We start from the raw sequence: 18,876 nt of genomic DNA, 5'->3' as shown, positions 1-18,876 counted from the left end.
TACTTCGGTCAAAGGTACTACTCAATGAAACGGTGGTTGGATGGTGGAGTGTTTTAGCAATATGGCTACGTGTCGATTGTGTTATTGCGTGTTTAAGATACAATCATAAATACTACCCCTAGTGGGACGGGTTTTACGATCGTTTAATAAAACCGGCTTGCTGATTGCAAACATGTCAACGATTAACAAATGGGATTTGTCCCAGGAGGACATGAAAAGTGCGTCAAAAGATGAAAAGGTGAGTGGACTGCGACAAGTTTAGTACTATAATTCGATGGTGCCGTGATGCAATCATTTGGCGGGAAATTTAAATTTGAATGATTTCAGGAATTGTTATTAGAGCACGATAGTGATTCGGACGAAAATATGCTGTTTAAGTGAGTTTAATATATTGAAATATAATTATATTTTTTCATTTGGAAGTTTGGAAATTATTCTTCTATGTTCTAATGAGTAATAATAATATTTGTATTTATATTTTAGTCGACCAAGTACATCTGTAGAAACTAAAGTGGATGAAAAAATGGATAAGTAAGACTATTTTCCATTTAATCTGTAAATGAAATTTGATTTTTTAAATGAAATCTGATTTCATACTATACTTTAACATAATAATGATTGCATCATCGATATTTGCTTATTTGGATCCTAGTGTTAGGCTTGAAATTCAAAAGGTCACAGAAGTGATGCGGGAGAATGTACAGAAAGTAATGGAACGAGGAGAGAAGTTGGAGGATCTACAAGAAGCTAGTAATCGATTGACTATGGCCGGAGATGAATTCAGAGCAGCAGCAAAAAAATCTCAACAAAGGGCGTGGTTGCAGAACTTTAAAACAAGAATTATTCTAGTCACTATTACAGTGACTATCGTCATTTGTATTATTGGTATGATGCACGTTATTGCTAGAAAATGCATGATAAAGGCATGTCTCTATAGTGCATTTAAAATAGAAATGCTCAATCATTTATTTCGTAAACTATAAGAACATCAATATTTTAAATCAAAGAAAGAAAAGTAAATGGAAAATGTATTTAAAATACATTAAACCTTAAAAAGATTGAATTTATATATTATATAAATACTTATATTATATAAGTATTTGTGCGAAAACTCGTTATTTTAGTATTTTTCTGACATAAACATAAATTGTGCATTTCTAGTTTACTCATCGAATGTTTGTGTTTATTTATCGTATTATGCACCACGTTATCATTATGCATTCTATTACATTCTTCGTTGCAAATCAGCTATTCCATAAAAAAAGAATCATTTTCGATACGTTTACGTAGTCAGATCGGCGCGTATCGTTTTCAGTTCTGGACATCATGGTGCTTTACCTGGTTCTCAGATAGCGAACACGATGTAGTGACCCTCGATCGTTCGATTTCAGGTATACATCACTGTTTTCCACTTCTAATTTGTTCGCACGATTCCATCTTAGCGTTTCTTATCTTTTTTCTTAACAGATAAATAGATTGTTTATCACAGTTATTGCGAAATTTGTCGCAGCTAACAAGTTAAACAAGATATTGGTTTCTCTTTTGCTTTTTAATACTATCCATTCCTCATTCGGCTTCACACGCGTTTCACATCGCTTTAATGGTTGATTAACGGTCGAATGCGTACGCATTATTGGCGTTTTATTTTTCAGTATCCATCATCATGAAATATTCATAATCGAGGCAGCCAGACTGAAACACTACTGTTTACAAGAGCATGTTTATATTTGTACCTGTCTTTCATGGATTATTATCTACGTGAATTATTATCATAAGTTTATATAAATATATATGTTGTTATTTTCATCCATTCAAGTTTGTCATATCTTCCAAACCTTTGATGTTAAGAAATATCTCTTCGAAATTCCGATTACTTTGGAAAAAATTAAATTTTAATATACATAATAACATAACGCGATTTTTATCTCGTTAAGGCATTAAAAAATATAATACTTTTTGTTCTATTTTCCTTAAAAAAAGTTCTATATGTTATTAATTAATGAATTCTGTATTTCTTAATTCTATATACTATTCTTAATTCTTAACAATTATACATTATATTCTTAAATTATTAAACATGAATTAAGATCAATTAGAATTATAAGAAGAAAGAAGCTCTTTCGCGCATTATTGCAAAATTTGCTCGCATAAGCGAACGCAACTACGATTACAGAACACGAGCTCCCCCACTATCAATAACGAATACTTATACGTTTCGCGAGAGTCTACACACATCGGTAGTCAGCCGCATCGTGTACATTGTACACGGTCGTTAAACGAATATTCAGTCGTTGTTCGATCGCGACATCGATTGCTTGCTCGCGTCGTCCGTACTCATTGTTGAACGTAAATTCGATTTAGCGCAAATTTTTTTGCTCTTTTTATTCTTTTTTATTCTTTCTTATGCGATCGAACACTCATCGGCAGATCTAAGCGCGATTTTCACATTAGTCAATCATGGGAATATACGAGATGGTGGTCGCGGCTATATCCGTATTTATCGGCGCCTATCTACTCACGGGAAAAAGACGACGTTTCATTTACTTACTCTACAAAACTTTGCCTAGAGACGTGCTGTGAGTATTTAGAAAAGCTATTTATTGGATTAAATTGGGAGAATACCATCATGATGCGAAATACCATCGTGGCATAGCTGTTTCGTTTCTGACGAAATATGATCCGATGACATAATTATTTTCTTTCACCGTTGGTATTTACGTGAAAATATTTTAATCAAACAGATTGGTTGCGTCATGTATTAATTTGGGTAACAATATTATTAATAAAAGCACGGATGATCTGTTCCGCAAACGACCTTCGAACCATGGTTGACGTTTAGTGATATTGCGAGACCACGTGCTTGTGTTGATAATCGAGGGCTGCACGATTGCAGAATAAAGGAAACATTAAAATAATCATTAAGAAAACGATTCTAAAAATAATCATTCGCGATCCATTCATGCGAGTTTTTTGTTGAAAACGCTTTCTTAACCATTTCCATCTATGCCTCTATAAAGACTCCTTATTTAAACACTTTCGAAAAAAGCGTTTAAATAAGGAGCGTACCTGTTTCGTATATATGCTCATTACGGTACTAAATTCTTAAATAAATATCTCTAATCCCGGATGTCGTTTCAAATGACATCTGAATAGACTATCAGGCTTGGAATTATACACATCATGCTGCAATATGTATACGGCAAGTTCCTTCTCCTAACTCATTCTTTACAATTAGATCACTTACGATACTATTGAACGCGAGCAAAGGTCCTGTGTCGAGTGAATCCACGCGTGAACGCGTGATCGTATTAGTTATTCAAGCGAGTTTGTGAGTTTTAAAGAATTGCAAGAATCCGTAAATATACAAAAGAGTTGTTAAAATTGTACGTATTTTGATAGAAAATACAGCTTCTGTTCTATAAAGATATTCGAAATGCATGTTTTCATTGTGAGTAGAAGTAAGAATATTCTTTGTGAATGCGTGTAGTTGGCTATATGTTCATTGGCGAATGCATCCCGCGCATTGTGCTACCGTGAACGACTATTGTAGAACCAATATGAAGTGCATGGAATTTAAACAGTCGGTTGAATAACATTGTTTTGAAGCCGCATATACGCTCGATGGCTCATCGCATCGTGTTAATGTCTCGAAGTTTTGAGAGTTTCGAGATTGAGAAGATTTAGTTTTGATTGGCTCGATCTTACTTTCTAATTTTCTTTTGTCCTTTCATTTAATATATAATTGTTTGACGACGGCGCGGGTTTGATCAAAATTTGATTACAGGGCAGTTTTTTTTTTTTTATTACGAAAAGAAACGAGCAAGATTTTTTTGTACTTGCAGTAAAGAAGAATTAAATTTGGCGGCATGAATGAATAAAAATTTTCCAAACATATTTTTGATATTTTGATATCCAAAATTATAGGATTGTTCTAAACTATAATTGTGTATAGTGTGCTTCATTTTATTGATACTTGGATTTCCTATAGTGGAGTGTTCGTTCGATCGATACATTGATCATACAAACCACTCAAATAGCATTTATCAGCATTTAATCCTAGTTCAAGTTATATATTGTTAATAACTCCGCTTGAAAGCTTTTTGAGATTATATATATGTATGTTTTAATTGTAAAAAAGCAACTTTATCTACTTTTAAATTAAAAAAGAAAGAAAAATATTAACCTAGAAATTGACAACTTATATTATTAGGTATATTATTAGTCTTATTTCTACTTACTATGAATGTTTATGCAAATTCATATTTTTATTAAAACAATTAATGAAATGAACTCAAAAGTAGAAATTTCAACTATTTCAATTATTAAATCTTATAATGTCGTATTAAATCTTATAATGTTTCTGTATTTTGAATATTTTATAGAATTTTATATATTTAATGCTTTCTACAGGTTTCTGTATTTTCAAATTTCCTATAAATTTAATAAACATCCTCTTATACATAATTATCAGTATGCTCGAAAAGTACATAGTATGATAAAAAATCCAAACGTTACATTTTTATATCTCCTCACGCACTTGTAAATCATAGAAATAAAAATTATTGCAGATCCTCTTACTATTCTTTAACATCGATGTATTGTTAAAATCCAATAACTTATAATATATACTTATATAGTAAATACTTAACTAAAACTCAATATCTAATCACTATTAATAAAGTCAAAAACTATTCAGACAAGACTAAAAGAAGAATTGAAAATCATTTACATACACAGTGTTTTATACGATAATTGTTTCATTTTTTAAATTCTGATTTTGTATGATTTTACATCGATTGAAACAAGGTATGAGGTTTTACCAAGAGGCGTCACATACAAACGATTGCAACAGGTTGTTGAAATATCAGATATAAGAAGGACGATGGTGCATTGGTTTATTTCTGTTCCAGGGGCTATTGCACGCGTTATGCGTGTAAACATCATTTGCAAAATTTTCTTAACGAAAGATAAACAGGTAACAGCCTTGTCCACGAACGAGTGCTGGATGCCAGCGTTTGCATTCCATTAAGCGTTGGTCTATCGCGACTCGAACAGCAACTGTCTTATTTGCCCTGTATCGGAGCATCTTAACCGTTACAGTTTCCTAGAGAGACTACAAACATTTCTCCTCTATTATTATTATTATTATTATTATTACTATCTCCTATTATTACATAATAGTTAATGTTTTAGTATTGGACAGAATTGAGAAGTTACAGGAAACTATAAATTCGTGTATTTGTATATAATGACTTTAGCAATTTCGTGTACATAATTTGAATTTCAAATAAAGGATGATATTCTATTCGTTGAAAATTGTAATGTCTCTAAAGTAATGTAAATCTCAATTCACTGATGAGTTATAACGTTCATGATATCACGAACAAATGTTACACGTCAGCATTTCATTAAAATTTAGTTTCCATGATTGATTTAATACACAACAAGTAATTAAATTCAATAAAAATTAAATATTTTGAAAACGGCCATAATTTTTTTTTAAACAATTTTAAAGAAGATAAGAAAGTTGTCTAGATATAGTTGTCGCTTATTTGCAACCCTGTGAAAATCTATTATGAGATTAATGCATGTCAACGAAACCGCAGCCGAGGATTATCCTTATACCTAGCATGCAGAGCTTGCTTCGTTATTTTATTTAATTTCATTTAATCACCGTGGAAGTACTGGAAGGGGCTGACCGCTGGTGTCGTATGCTCACCGCGATACAAGAGCTTCAACAAAGACGTAATTTTCCAGAGACATAGAGCAATCCTTATGTATTTCTAGCATTAATAACTTATTTTTAACCTTATAATATGATATTACTTTAAATATTCATACTGTTCGTTTTACATTTTAAATTAGTCAATTAATTCTGAATAAATTATATTTTCTTAAAAACATATAAGAGTTTAGATCAAAAGAAAATATCCCTATTTAACGAATTTTAATATGAAGGAAATCGCAATCTTTTATTAACTATTGATTTGTTACATTTATTTTTGATAAAATAATTGGTTAGATATGCAGAAAAGAATGGCGAAAATATAGCATTCGTGTGGATGGACGCAACGCGCGTGTCGAGCGCGAAATTACTCAATTGATTTAGAAAGAGAAGAACGTATCGTTAGAGAGGAACGTATGTAACGATGCGCGACAGAGAAACGCATCATTGAGTCAGAAAACATGTAACCATCTATTCATTGCCCGTACCCTAATTTGTTTCTAATCATTTCATTTGATCCTTTTTCTATTAATTTCTTTCCCATCATAGAAATGCATTGCATACAATCCACGGAGTTACCTTTAAAAATAATACTACTTAAATCCTATGCGACTATATAATTTATATTGTAATTATCTTTTTTATTTTCTGTAATGAATAATCAATCATTTTCAAATTATTTCATTCGATCATTATTTTTGATTATTTGTTTCTCGATATCTTTGATTAAAAAAATGCGTCAAATTTCGCAACAACGATAAAGATTCTAGTAAATAAATGTACAAAGATCAAAATTAACAATAAAAAATGATTTTGTTTCGAAAATAGGGGAGCATATAGGTTTGTTCGAGTGAACGTGTTACTATGGTGGTGGGAATGGCGAAAATTTACCGTGGCGAAGTTATTCACGAGACATGCCACTGCTAATCCCGACAAAATTGCCTTTATCTTCGAAGATAAAGAATGGAGTTATCGGGAGGTGAGTTGAAATAATTATAGTCTGCAGAGCAATAGAGTAATGTTTCTCATTGACGAATGCAGTTGGAAGAATACAGCAATCGATTAGGACGTTACTTCCATGGAAAATCTCTGTCTCGCGAAGATACAATTGGCCTGATTTTGGAAAGTCGACCTGAATACGTAGGAATCTGGCTGGGCTTGAGTAAAGCTGGTTTAGTAGGTGCTCTTCTTAACACGAACCTTCGTCAGGATGTCTTGGTGCATAGTATCAAGGCTGCTAATTGTAAGGCTGTCATCTTTGGATCAAGTTTTAAAGATGGTAAGATCAAATTGTTTCTAGAATCGGAAACAAGGAATAATAATTTCTCAGAAAATACTGAAGTACATCATGTAGTACAAATACATACTTTATTTAAAAGTAAGATGCATAATGAATATTACAATGAATGCAGGCATAAGTTAGTTCCATATTTTTCTTTTATTCATATAGTAACATCATTTAGTTATTTGTAAATTATTATGTGAAATAAATTGAAACTGGAATCAATGCAATTTTCTCTCTAGCGATTAATGAAATCAGGGAGAGAATTCCGCATGTAGCACTGTATCAGTGGTCCGAATTGTCCAATACTTCATGCCTGGAAGGAGCAATCGATCTCAATCCAGAAATCAGCAACGTCGATATTAGCCCTCTAGACACCGTGGCTTTTGGTGTTCCTAGAGACAAATTGATTTATATATACACATCTGGTACCACAGGAATGCCGAAAGCTGCCGTTATTACCAATTTAAGGTATATCATATTCTTATTTTCTTTTTTGATTAATACTTTAGCCGATCGATCATCTTCAATGACAGCTATAAGAAAACAAGACGCGAGAACAATTTTTATCCTTCAAACTGTTTACTAAGTTTATTCATTTTTTTACAAACACTCTTACTAGAAATGATTAGCATATGAATAAGTAAATTCTTGGTATTTTGATAATATTCAAATTTTCTTATTATATTTTGTTATATTTGCATATTGTTTTTTTATGTAGAAGAAATATAAAACTTCAAGTCTACATAATGCTCGTCACGAGTATCATTCTGTATTGCAACGTTTTATCATACGGTTATTGACGACTAATTATCATTCTAGATATATGCTGATGTCGTGTGGTGTGAATTTCATGTTAAACCTACGACCAACCGATCGCATTTACAATTCTTTGCCACTTTATCACACGGCTGGGGGATTAATTGGAGTAGGTCAAGCACTGCTGAGAGGAATCACAGTCGTACTTCGCAGACGGTTCAGTGCTTCCAAGTTCTGGCCGGATTGCGTTCATTATGAATGCACTGTAAAGTTATTTATACATTATTGTTTTAGATTTTGTACTAATACTGATAGATTTAATAGTAATTTAGCTTGAACTTAAATGTCGATAAAATCTTGTACACATTTCGTTTTTTTTTGTTCTTTGAACTTTAGATTTTCAAACTATTAAAGCTAGTTTTGATTTATTCAAAATTGACATTATTACAAGTATAATTCATTGCATGAGAGAATATTGGTCATAGGTAGCACAATATATTGGTGAGATATGTCGGTATCTGCTCACTGCGCCACCAGCTCCTTGCGACACTACACACAAAGTTCGATTAATGTTTGGAAACGGTCTCAGACCTCAGATTTGGAAGCCTTTCGTGGAGAGATTTGGTGTGAAGCATATAGGTGAATTTTACGGTGCCACTGAAGGAAATTCAAATCTTGGTAATTCACGCTTACTTCATATTTTCTTTTTTTCTTGATTCCGATTGTAAATTATTATTTTTCTGAATTATTTTCAGTGAATATCGATAACAAGATTGGTGCAGTGGGATTTGTACCACTCTGCGCTGGTTCTTTGTACCCTGTAGCTTTGTTGAGAGTTGATGAAGAGACTGGCGAACCTATGAGAGGACCAGACGGCCTGTGCATCCGTTGCAAACCTGGTAATAATAGATTTTATGTTTAAAACTTCGAAGCCTTAACTTTTCTTTGGCAATTTTTTTATTTTCGTTTAGGTGAATCAGGTGTCTTCGTAGGTAAAATTAATCCAAAGAGAGTGTTGAATGATTTTTCTGGATATGTAGATAGAAAAGCATCAGAACAAAAAATTCTTCGCGATGTTTTCCGAAAGGGAGACAGAGTCTTTAATTCTGGTCAGTGAAATAAACCGATAAAGAATATAAAAAAATATTTATAATTCAACTATGTTCTTTCTATAGGTGATATATTGCTCATGGATGAATTTGGGTACTTTTATTTTAAGGATAGGACTGGTGATACATTTAGGCAAGATATTTTTGTTATGATATTTTAATTATGTAGAGTTACATTTTATAATTTAAAGTCTGTTTTTAATTTTTATAAATGTAGGTGGCACGGTGAAAATGTCGCTACATCTGAGGTAGAAGCTGTTGTTAGTAATTTGATAGGTTTAAAAGACGCAGCTGTGTATGGAGTCGAGGTAATTGGTAATGAAATTTAATCAATTTTTATACTGGGTAAATTTATAAAGTTGTGCAATTAACAGGTACCTGGAACCGAAGGAAAAGCTGGAATGGCTGCCATTTATGATCCAGAAAATACTCTGAATATTAAAGAAATGGCAGATGGTTTGAAAAAATCTTTGCCGTCATATGCCAGACCTCTTTTTATTCGAGTCTTGTCAGAATTACCAATGACCGGCAAGTATTTTAATAAATTTATTTATTCAAGTATTTTCCAATCAATATTATAATTCATTTATGTCAATAATTCGAAGTTTTTATTCCATTAGGCACATTTAAGTTGAAGAAAAAAGATCTTCAAGAAGACGGATTCAATATTAAAAAGGTATTTTTTTATAAAAAAGTAATATTTTATATTTAATATTTCACAATGTGTTATTTGTGCAATTTTATTTGTACAGGTTACGGATCCAATTTATTTCCTTGATAATTCTGGTGTTTATGTGAAGCTGTCAGAACAGATTTATAACAATATACTTGAGGGAAAAGTTCGATTGTGAGAAATCCTTAAGAAAATGAAAGTATAAGAAATCTCGACTTTGTATAATTTTTATTTATTGATGAGAGAAAAAGTCTATTAGACAGATTTATCTTTTGTCTACACAAGTATTCGCAGCCATCCCGAACATTTCATCACAAACAAATTAGCTGGAACAAATATATTTATAAGTATTTTTATACTTATTTTATTCTACTTTTTTTTATTGTTGAAATTCAATAATTCAGAATAGTAAAATTTAAAAAACGAAAAAAAAGGCGAGAGAAACAAATAGATTTAGTACATTTATAATATATTTAAAAGAAAAATATTCATGACAAACACTTACATCCTGCAAATTACTCAAACTGTTAATTTTAATGGGCTAGATGTATTTGTATTTGTTACATATCTCTAGAGAATAAGATTTTAAGTTATTTTATAAGAAGTTGGTGGAGGTAGTAGCACAAAGTGATGGTAACTCTGTAAAGTAACGTGTGTAAATTTGAAGCGTCGTGTCGTAGTTTAATAAATTGTCCCCTTGTTGAGAAAAACCAATTCGAGTTGGACTTTGTCCTCTGAAGGTGCCTTACTTTACGCCCACCCGAAGTGTTGTCTCTAATAGCAGAAGTCATTGGTGCGCAGTCTCGGTCGGAGTACAGTGACCTTCATTATTAGACTAACGTGTAATATCTATCGGATCTAATATTCTTTGCTATTTGCACTTACTACAATGGAATTAACGATTTAATAAAAAAATATATTCACCATCAGAAATTGGTGAAATAATTTTGTTTACTTAAATTATTTAATTTCGGAAAATATTACTTCCTGAAATTTCTCCAGAATGAAAATGACATTTCTATAATAATCCCAATTAGTCATAGTGACATCATATTCTAACTTTTATCGTTCATAGATAAGAATGGTCTACAAATTCATTTCAAGAAAATTTTGAGGACAGACTCGAATTTGTCATCATGTTACATAATCGGCCATTATCAAAACAAGGAAATGGAAAAATACTAATAATCTATTGTGTCGATCGTTTCTACATTGCTGCTATCGAGTATACTATATCAGAGAATATTTGATAAAACAGTTGCAAACTAAGTGCTATCATATTAACAAGAATCAGTCATTATTGATAATTATTAATTATATTGATTGTTTCTATCATTATTGTATCAAAAGAAGAAAAGAAAAAAAAAAAACAGTCTTTTCGACAATCATTGTGTATTCTGAATTCTTTTTAATAATTAAAAATTAGTTGTCCTGTGTCTATCATTTGTGACATTATAGCAAACACGCCCAAGCAGTTTGCTCTGTTTGCTCTGTTATGTATACATTGTTTAAATCTATCAACTCCAAATCTTATCAAGCTGTGTACAAATTGATTAAAAGTTTACTGTGTACAAATTTTAATCTGCTTTCGAGCTGGATTTTGTTTCTTCTGGTTTCTGACCGAAATTATAACCGCACAATTCCTCGAACATTTGTCGAGCAGACACAATGTGTAAAATGGGCCACGAGAAATTCGAGTTTGCTATAGATCGCGGCGGTACATTTACTGATATTTACGCTAGATGTCCAGGCGGTAAAATTCGAGTGATGAAACTGCTTTCTGTGGATCCTACTAATTACGAAGACGCACCACGCGAAGGAATTCGCAGAATTCTTGAACAGGTATTTCTAATTGTCATCTAAAAACTTACTTGATATCTAACATAGAGCAATTTCAGGAAACTGGAAAAAAAATCGATGGGGAAATAGATACCTCGTTAATATCATGGATTCGAATGGGTACAACAGTTGCCACAAATGCTCTTTTAGAAAGAAAGGGTGCGAAAATGGCACTTTTGATTAACGAAGGATTCAAAGATCTACTTTTCATTGGTAATCAAGCACGACCAAATATATTTGATTTGGTATGTATTTAAATACACTGTTAAATTAATATACAATTTGAAATAATTCAATTGAAGTAATTGCAAAACATGTTCTTTTCTTTTTAGCAAATAGTGACTCCGGAAGTATTATACAAAAAGGTAGTTGAAATCAAATGCAGAGTGATACCTGAGTTACCTGGGAAATGTCAAATGAATAATAAACAATGGCGCAGAGTAACCGGATCTACGGGCGAAGATCTTTTTATCACTCAAGAACTTGATGAAGAAAAGTTAAAACTAGATCTGGTTGAGTTAAAAAAATCAGGAATTGAAAGTTTAGCCGTAGTTTTGGCGCATAGTTACACGTTAGTTTCAAACATCAGTTATGATCTAATTTAATATTTTATTAAATTTTGTTCATATTTGTTCATTTATTTTAGGTTTGCTGAACATGAGATAAGAGTAGGAGAATTGGCAAAACTTGCTGGTTTTCAGCAAGTTTCGCTTTCTCACGAAGTTATGCCTATGGTGAGAATAGTTCCTCGAGGATTCACTGCTTGTGCTGATGCATATTTAACACCACATATTAAACAATATTTGCAGGTATCTTTTTTAATATACTTTTTCAATTAATTGCTCATATATATAATAATTAAATGTATTTTAGAGATTCTCCTCTGGTTTCACAAATAAATTGAAAGAGGCAAACGTTTTATTCATGCAAAGCGATGGAGGATTGACACCGATGAATTCGTAAGAGCAATTTTATTGAATTAGTAAAGACACTGCTAAAAACACTTAATAGAATATGTCTTTCTTTACAGATTTAACGGATCTCGAGCTATTCTTTCTGGCCCTGCAGGTGGAGTAGTTGGTTACGCAATGACTACTTATGGAAAAGAGACCAATTTACCAGTGATTGGGTTTGATATGGGTGGCACTTCGACTGATGTCAGTCGTTATGGTGGCAATTATGAGCATGTATATGAGAGTACAACCGCTGGTGTCACGATTCAGGCTGCACAGGTATTTCTACTTTATAGACGCTTCAAGCTTTTTCAATTCTAATAAAATAATTGTTGACACAAGTTATATAAATTGTCGAAATTAATAAAGTAATGATTAAATTAATTATTAAATTGACAAAATATGAATTAATTATTAAATTGACAAAAAAAAATCTCGCAAATGGAATAAAAAGAGAAATTATTGAGATAAAAATCGATGTTAGTCGAAATGATTTAAAAGATAAATAACATTTTGAAACAAATTTCAAAATTGGATTGAAGTTGGACGTGAACACAGTTGCGGCCGGAGGTGGATCGATGCTTTTCTTCAGGTCAGGTCTCTTCGAAGTTGGACCTGAGAGCGCTGGAGCTCATCCCGGTCCGGCATGTTACAAGAAAAAAGGTCCTCTGGCTGTTACTGACGCGAATCTAGCTTTGGGAAGACTTTTGCCAGAATATTTCCCGAAGATATTTGGTCCGAATGAGAACGAACCACTGGACAAATCTCGAACGATAGAGGCTTTCCAAACACTTACGAATCAAGTATAAAGATCATTCTTTCTTAAAACATTGTCATAATATAATGTTAAATGATCAGTAGCTTATTGAAAAATTAACTCTGATTTATAGATAAACGAATTTCTAGCGACAGGGGGACATGGAACAAAAATGACCATCGAAGAAGTGGCAATGGGATTTATCAGAGTAGCTAATGAAACCATGTGTCGCCCAATACGAGCTTTAACGCAGGTATATAATAAATTGTAGGAGATTTTTTTAACATTTTTACATTACACATATACATTAATGTTTTAATTCATTTAATGTTTTAATTCATTTAAAAAGTTCCTTTTTTTCAAATTAGGCAAAGGGTTATGATACATCCCGCCACGTTTTGGCGTGCTTTGGAGGTGCCGGAGGACAACACGCGTGTGCCATTGCACGTTCTCTAGGAATGGGAACTGTCTTTGTTCATAAATATGCTGGAATTTTGTCAGCTTACGGAATGGCTCTGGCAGATGTCGTGGAAGAAGCTCAAGAACCTAGTATGGAAGTTTATGAAAAAGGTGTCTGAAGAAAATATTCCTATATTTTTACTATTTAAATTTTGATGCAAATTTTTTAGTTTTTCTCTGTTTTCAGAATCATTTGCACGTTTAGATGAACGTTTAGATGTCTTGGAAAAGAAGGTTCGAGAAAAGTTGACTGCTCAAGGATTTCCCGACTCTCATATAGAAATAGAATCTTTCTTACATTTACGCTATGAAGGAACAGATTGTGCTCTAATGTGTACTGCTAGTCAAAATACTCAAAAGAAAGGCATGAAGCATGGAGATTTTCTTACTACATTCCTGGAAAGGTAAAGTTTAATTATATAAATATAAAAAGAGAATAAGAAATATAAATATTAATCATAATTATATTAAATAAAGATACCAAATAGAGTTTGGTTTCATCATGCCCAATCGAAAAATTTTGGTGAACGATGTAAGAGTAAGAGGCATAGGAAAAACAGATATCCAGATAGATCCAATTTTACCTTCTTCCAACGATGAACCAAAGTTAGAAAAGGCAAGCAAAAGAAAGATATAATCAATCCGGAAGTTAATATAATAGGACTAAATAACAAAACATAAGTTTTTCTTTAGACTACTATGGTGTATTTCGAAAATGGTTACCAGGAAAGCAAAGTGTACCAATTACATTCTTTGTCACCTGGCCACGTGATTCAGGGACCAGCTATCATAATGGACAGTTTGAGCACACTTTTAATCGAACCTGATTGCACCGCATTGATTACGTCTCGCGGTGATGTGAGGATAACAATTGGTCAAGGGCTACGGTCCAAGGTTACGTCCGACTTGGATACCATTCAATTGAGTATCTTCTCCCATCGTTTCATGAGCATTGCCGAACAAATGGGCAGGTAGATGGAAAATACAGTCTAGGAAATTTATTTAGTAAATAAAGTACATGGTTCTGATAAACTGACATGTTGCCTTTAAAGGATTCTTCAGCGAACTTCTATCTCGACAAATATCAAGGAGCGTTTAGATTTTTCCTGCGCTGTTTTTGGTCCTGATGGTGGCTTGGTTTCTAATGCTCCGCATATACCCGTGCATCTAGGTGCTATGCAAGAGACCGTTCAGTATCAGATGAAAGTTTCCAAAGGTGAATTTTCAGAAGGAGATGTGATTCTTGCGAATCATCCCTCTGCTGGAGGATCGCATCTTCCAGATCTTACTGTCATTACACCAGTTTTTTACAAGTATTCATTCTTTATTATTTTATCTTAGAAAATCTTAGAAAATTATAATGATGATGATTTTATTTATTTGGAACGTATTTTTGCTTTTGAACAGAGATGTGAAGAAACCAGTATTCTTTGTAGCAAGCAGAGGACACCACGCTGATATAGGAGGTATTACACCTGGCTCCATGCCACCGCATTCAACTTCTTTGCTTCAAGTATGAAAATTCTTCAAAAATTTCAATGAAAAATTCTTTCTAGCTTTAATTAATGTTTGTTTTTCCTCTTTGTTGAGTGTCTACACTATGACTATTAATATATAATTAATTAATTATATTTCTTTATAGGAAGGAGCGGCTTTCAAGAGCTTCCTACTTGTACATAAAGGCGTGTTTAGAGAAAAAGAGTTGACGGAAGCGTTAATGGCACCTGGAAAAATTCCAGGAAGTTCCGGAACTAGAAATTTATCTGACAATCTGAGCGATCTTAAGGCGCAGATTGCAGCTAATCAAAAAGTATTTGTCACGATGACAATTTTGGCCTTTCATTCATAATTTTCGATAAATTTCTATGTTATAGGGATCGCTATTGGTCAATGAATTGATCGATATATATGGTCTCGATGTGGTGCAAGCTTACATGGGCCATATTCAACACAATGCTGAAGTTGCTGTAAGGGATATGTTAAAATCTGTTGGCAAACGGCTGTTTGAACAAACTGGGAACACCGTAACAACTGCAATAGATTATTTGGATGATGGAAGTCCTATTCAATTTCTCTTGAACATTGATATAAACAAGGGTGAAGCAGTTTGCGATTTTACGTAAGTCTTTTTCTTTCTTATATTAATAGAATTATGATCCTCAAGATTTTTAATTTAAAAACTTTAGTGGTACAGGTTATGAAGTGTGGGGTAACTGTAATGCGCCTAGAGCTATTACTCTTTCTGCATTAATTTATTGTTTAAGATGCATAGTAGGTAGAGACGTTCCTTTGAACCAGGTAACATTGTTTTTTTTTTTTAAATTATTCTTCATTTGCTTACTAGATATAAAAAAAATTGTTATTAACCATTGTTATTAATCATCGAATAATTTATTTCATTTTCAGGGTTGTCTAACACCCGTAAAGATATTTATTCCAAAAGGATGTCTTTTAGATCCTTCAGAGGAAGCTGCAGTAGTTGGTGGCAATGTGCTCACGTCTCAACGAGTGGTTGATGTAGTTCTACAAGCTTTTGGAGCTTGTGCAGCGTCACAAGGTTGCATGAATAATATAACACTTGGCACTGAAGAGTGGGGTTATTATGAGACAGTCGCTGGAGGCAGTGGAGCAGTAAGAAATATTTTCTATTTCTTTCATCTAAACTAGTAATATTTAATTGTTGAAAAATTATTTACAAAGGGTCCAACGTGGGATGGTAGAGGAGGGATTCATACGCATATGACAAATACAAGAATCACTGATCCAGAGATATTAGAACTTCGTTATCCTGTTATTCTTAATAAGTTTTCTCTTCGACCTGCCAGTGGAGGAATTGGTACTCATACTGGTGGTGATGGAGTTATTCGAAAAATGACATTTAGGTATTTCTATCATATTGAAAATTTTCTAAATGACACATGGTTGTACATGTACTTGAAATTCTATAGAGCACCGATGACGTTATCTGTATTGACGGAAAGAAGAGTACATAATCCACCAGGATTAGCAGGAGGACAACCAGGTCAGAAAGGAAAAAACACATTAGAAAGAGCTGATGGTCGAAAAATTAATTTAGGTCCTAAAACTGCGGTATCAGTGTACCCAGGGGTAAGAAAAACGGCAATTTTTTCACAGAACCAGCAGTTTCTCGTATAGAAATACAACTTGCATAAATTTTATATATTACACGATAAAAAATGACACGAAAAAAAAAAAAAAAAACAGCAAATTGTGTGGATTTCAAGAAAGCAAAATGTGTTGAGTCACAAAAGATTTGATCTCAGCTATGATCGGAACTGTTTGTAACTCGTTGCTAGCAATGTTTCACAGTACATATAGCTTGGAAAAATTTGCGTCGATATTAGTTGCATTCTTATTGAAACAGCAAAACAAAATTATACTTCGCACAACTGTTTAGACCGTGGAGAAGATAGAATACGTTTATTGGTTTCCAACTTTTCTTGTTGGAACTTGTTTCTCTGTTTATGTTCGTAATATCGAATTCACATGTTTCGTTGTTTGCAATTTCATTTCTACTGAAAAATACAAGCAAACGTCGAGTATTTCTTGAATTGTTCGATATTTCTTAAATATCAACATTTTTTATTATAGGACGCATTTATTCTGGAAACTCCTGGAGGTGGTGGCTATGGTCATCCCGGTAAAAAGATATCATCAGTTCAGAGAAAATCTCAAGGATTCGTGGAACGCGGCAGCGTGTTTGAATACAGAAAAGCACAAGAATCCGTGTAATATATACTTGTAATTGCACATATGCAGTAACGGCAATTTAATAATCGTAGAATGCGCACAATATTCTTTGTGATTATATCAATGAAAAACAATAAATAGAAAGTGAACAAATATTCGACATTGATTTGATCGTCCATTCCGTCGATGTTCGATTACGACCAATATAATAACGATAGAGCTGGTAGTAAGAGGGTAATTTAAACGTTCAATTTATCGTTAAATGGTTTATTCAGAAGTTTCTTAATAAATCGAAGCGAGAACCGAATCAAATTTACTGGAGCTAGCATCGATTTGCCTGCACGGTTCATTCGGGAACGGCACACAAGGCTACTATTCCATTTCCGGTCGCAGTAATTGCTGACCGAAATATCGCGGCCTCTATACAGTTACACAAGTCGAAACTTCCGATTGCACTTCCATTTGCACAGAACGTTTCTTAGAGACGCATACAATTTTCATCCAATATTCATGCATTCCCAACTAAATTTCCATTTCATATAAGAAATAGAAAGAAAATACTATTGCGAGCAAATAGAAAATCGTTCGATTCCCCTTCTCGAAACTATGAATAGAACTCTCATTGATGTTCACCGTATACTGGTGTGCTGAAAAACGAAAGTCGAGAGCTCTTATTTCGTAGACTTCTGCTAGCTAAAAAGCTTCTTTGTGCACTCTTCTTTTCATCCTGAAACACGAACCGAGGAACGTCCACTGTGTCGCATTAAAATGCAATACGACGTGGCGGACCGCGTGTTAAGGTTCATTCACAATTAGCTTGTCTAAACGAGCTGATCGTAAAGCTTGTACGTGACGATTTATAAAGGAATGAAACCGAGACGTTTTTCCAGTAGTAGTAAAACTTGAATTTCCTACGATTTTTTGAAAGAATGGTAATCGTTTAAGAAAATGCTGATTGAAACGGAAAGATCATTTCCTTCGTTCGCGAATTAGTGCCTTTGAAAACTATAATATAATAATATTGTTTAAAATTGCCGCTTTCGCCGATTATTTCGACTTATTTCGGAGAGAGGCAGGCACGTTGCGTTATGATCACGAAACGATAAACTTTTTCTGAGAATGTTACGGATGCTCGCGAAGGGAGAAGCAGAAAAGTTGCACGAAAAACGACGATAGTTGGGCAAAGTTTTGACCTCACTTTTGCCCAAGTTATATCCTTCTCAACGATACGCGCGCGTGCCGCGACCAGTATAGCTGATATCTTTCCGGAAATCTTGCTGTCGTTTGAAGAAAATTTCGCCAAGATTTCACATGAAAATATTTTCAAAGCGTTTTCCTACATATGAAATATGTAAGATACCGGTCATCGGTTTTCTATCGATCACCGATCTATAATTTAGTTTCTTTCGTTGAATATCCTCGAAATGCTTATTAGTTTGTCAAACAGATCCATCTGTGTTTAACTTGATTCAAAATACCGATAAATTATTTATCGATATTCTTTTTTTTTTATACTTTATATTCGTTTTATCATAGTTTTCCGATAATGAAAGTAACAGGCTGCGCAAACATTAATTAAGCCATGTTCATTCAACTGTAATAAGCTTGA

General features: G+C 33.2%; 3 protein-coding genes across 5 annotated transcripts; all 3 read left to right on the top strand.

The window, feature by feature from the left end:
* The first annotated feature begins 16 nt into the window (after positions 1–16).
* LOC122534635 (vesicle-associated membrane protein 4-like) lies at positions 17–1,807 on the top strand. 3 transcript variants are annotated; one of them, XM_043665471.1, is made up of 6 exons: positions 17–238; positions 328–377; positions 484–531; positions 653–885; positions 1,291–1,391; positions 1,653–1,807. In XM_043665471.1, the coding sequence occupies exons 1-5, from the start codon at positions 173–175 to the stop codon at positions 1,365–1,367; spliced, it is 474 nt and encodes a 157-aa protein (XP_043521406.1). In that variant the 5' UTR covers positions 17–172; the 3' UTR covers positions 1,368–1,391; positions 1,653–1,807. The 3 variants fall into 3 exon arrangements, with proteins under 3 accessions (XP_043521406.1, XP_043521407.1, XP_043521408.1); XM_043665472.1 differs by having other exon boundaries at positions 18–238; positions 1,316–1,391; XM_043665473.1 differs by lacking the exon at positions 1,291–1,391 and having other exon boundaries at positions 19–238.
* Positions 1,808–2,122: 315 nt separating this feature from the next.
* On the top strand, positions 2,123–10,262 carry LOC122534632 (long-chain fatty acid transport protein 4-like). Its single transcript, XM_043665469.1, has 13 exons — positions 2,123–2,576; positions 6,554–6,704; positions 6,767–7,004; positions 7,250–7,478; positions 7,830–8,031; positions 8,252–8,444; positions 8,522–8,665; positions 8,738–8,875; positions 8,942–9,008; positions 9,093–9,183; positions 9,250–9,403; positions 9,496–9,551; positions 9,628–10,262. Exons 1-13 carry the CDS (start codon positions 2,458–2,460, stop codon positions 9,724–9,726), a joined length of 1,881 nt encoding a protein of 626 aa, XP_043521404.1. The 5' UTR covers positions 2,123–2,457; the 3' UTR covers positions 9,727–10,262.
* A 152-nt stretch (positions 10,263–10,414) lies between these two features.
* LOC122534631 (5-oxoprolinase) lies at positions 10,415–17,420 on the top strand. Its single transcript, XM_043665468.1, has 21 exons — positions 10,415–11,390; positions 11,447–11,632; positions 11,720–11,958; positions 12,034–12,196; positions 12,261–12,346; positions 12,418–12,619; positions 12,883–13,143; positions 13,231–13,350; positions 13,466–13,667; positions 13,744–13,960; positions 14,034–14,172; positions 14,250–14,527; positions 14,609–14,869; positions 14,964–15,069; positions 15,199–15,366; positions 15,431–15,675; positions 15,743–15,854; positions 15,963–16,187; positions 16,257–16,438; positions 16,505–16,664; positions 17,169–17,420. Exons 1-21 carry the CDS (start codon positions 11,217–11,219, stop codon positions 17,307–17,309), a joined length of 3,867 nt encoding a protein of 1,288 aa, XP_043521403.1. The 5' UTR covers positions 10,415–11,216; the 3' UTR covers positions 17,310–17,420.
* Positions 17,421–18,876: the final 1,456 nt, after the last annotated feature.

This window comes from Frieseomelitta varia, unplaced genomic scaffold (genome assembly GCF_011392965.1).
Source record: "Frieseomelitta varia isolate USP_RPSP 00005682 unplaced genomic scaffold, Fvar_1.2 scaffold_62, whole genome shotgun sequence".
NCBI classification, from domain to species: domain Eukaryota; kingdom Metazoa; phylum Arthropoda; class Insecta; order Hymenoptera; family Apidae; genus Frieseomelitta; species Frieseomelitta varia.
Note: the sequence above shows the minus strand (reverse complement) of the source record. Positions and strands in the feature narration are given on the sequence as shown.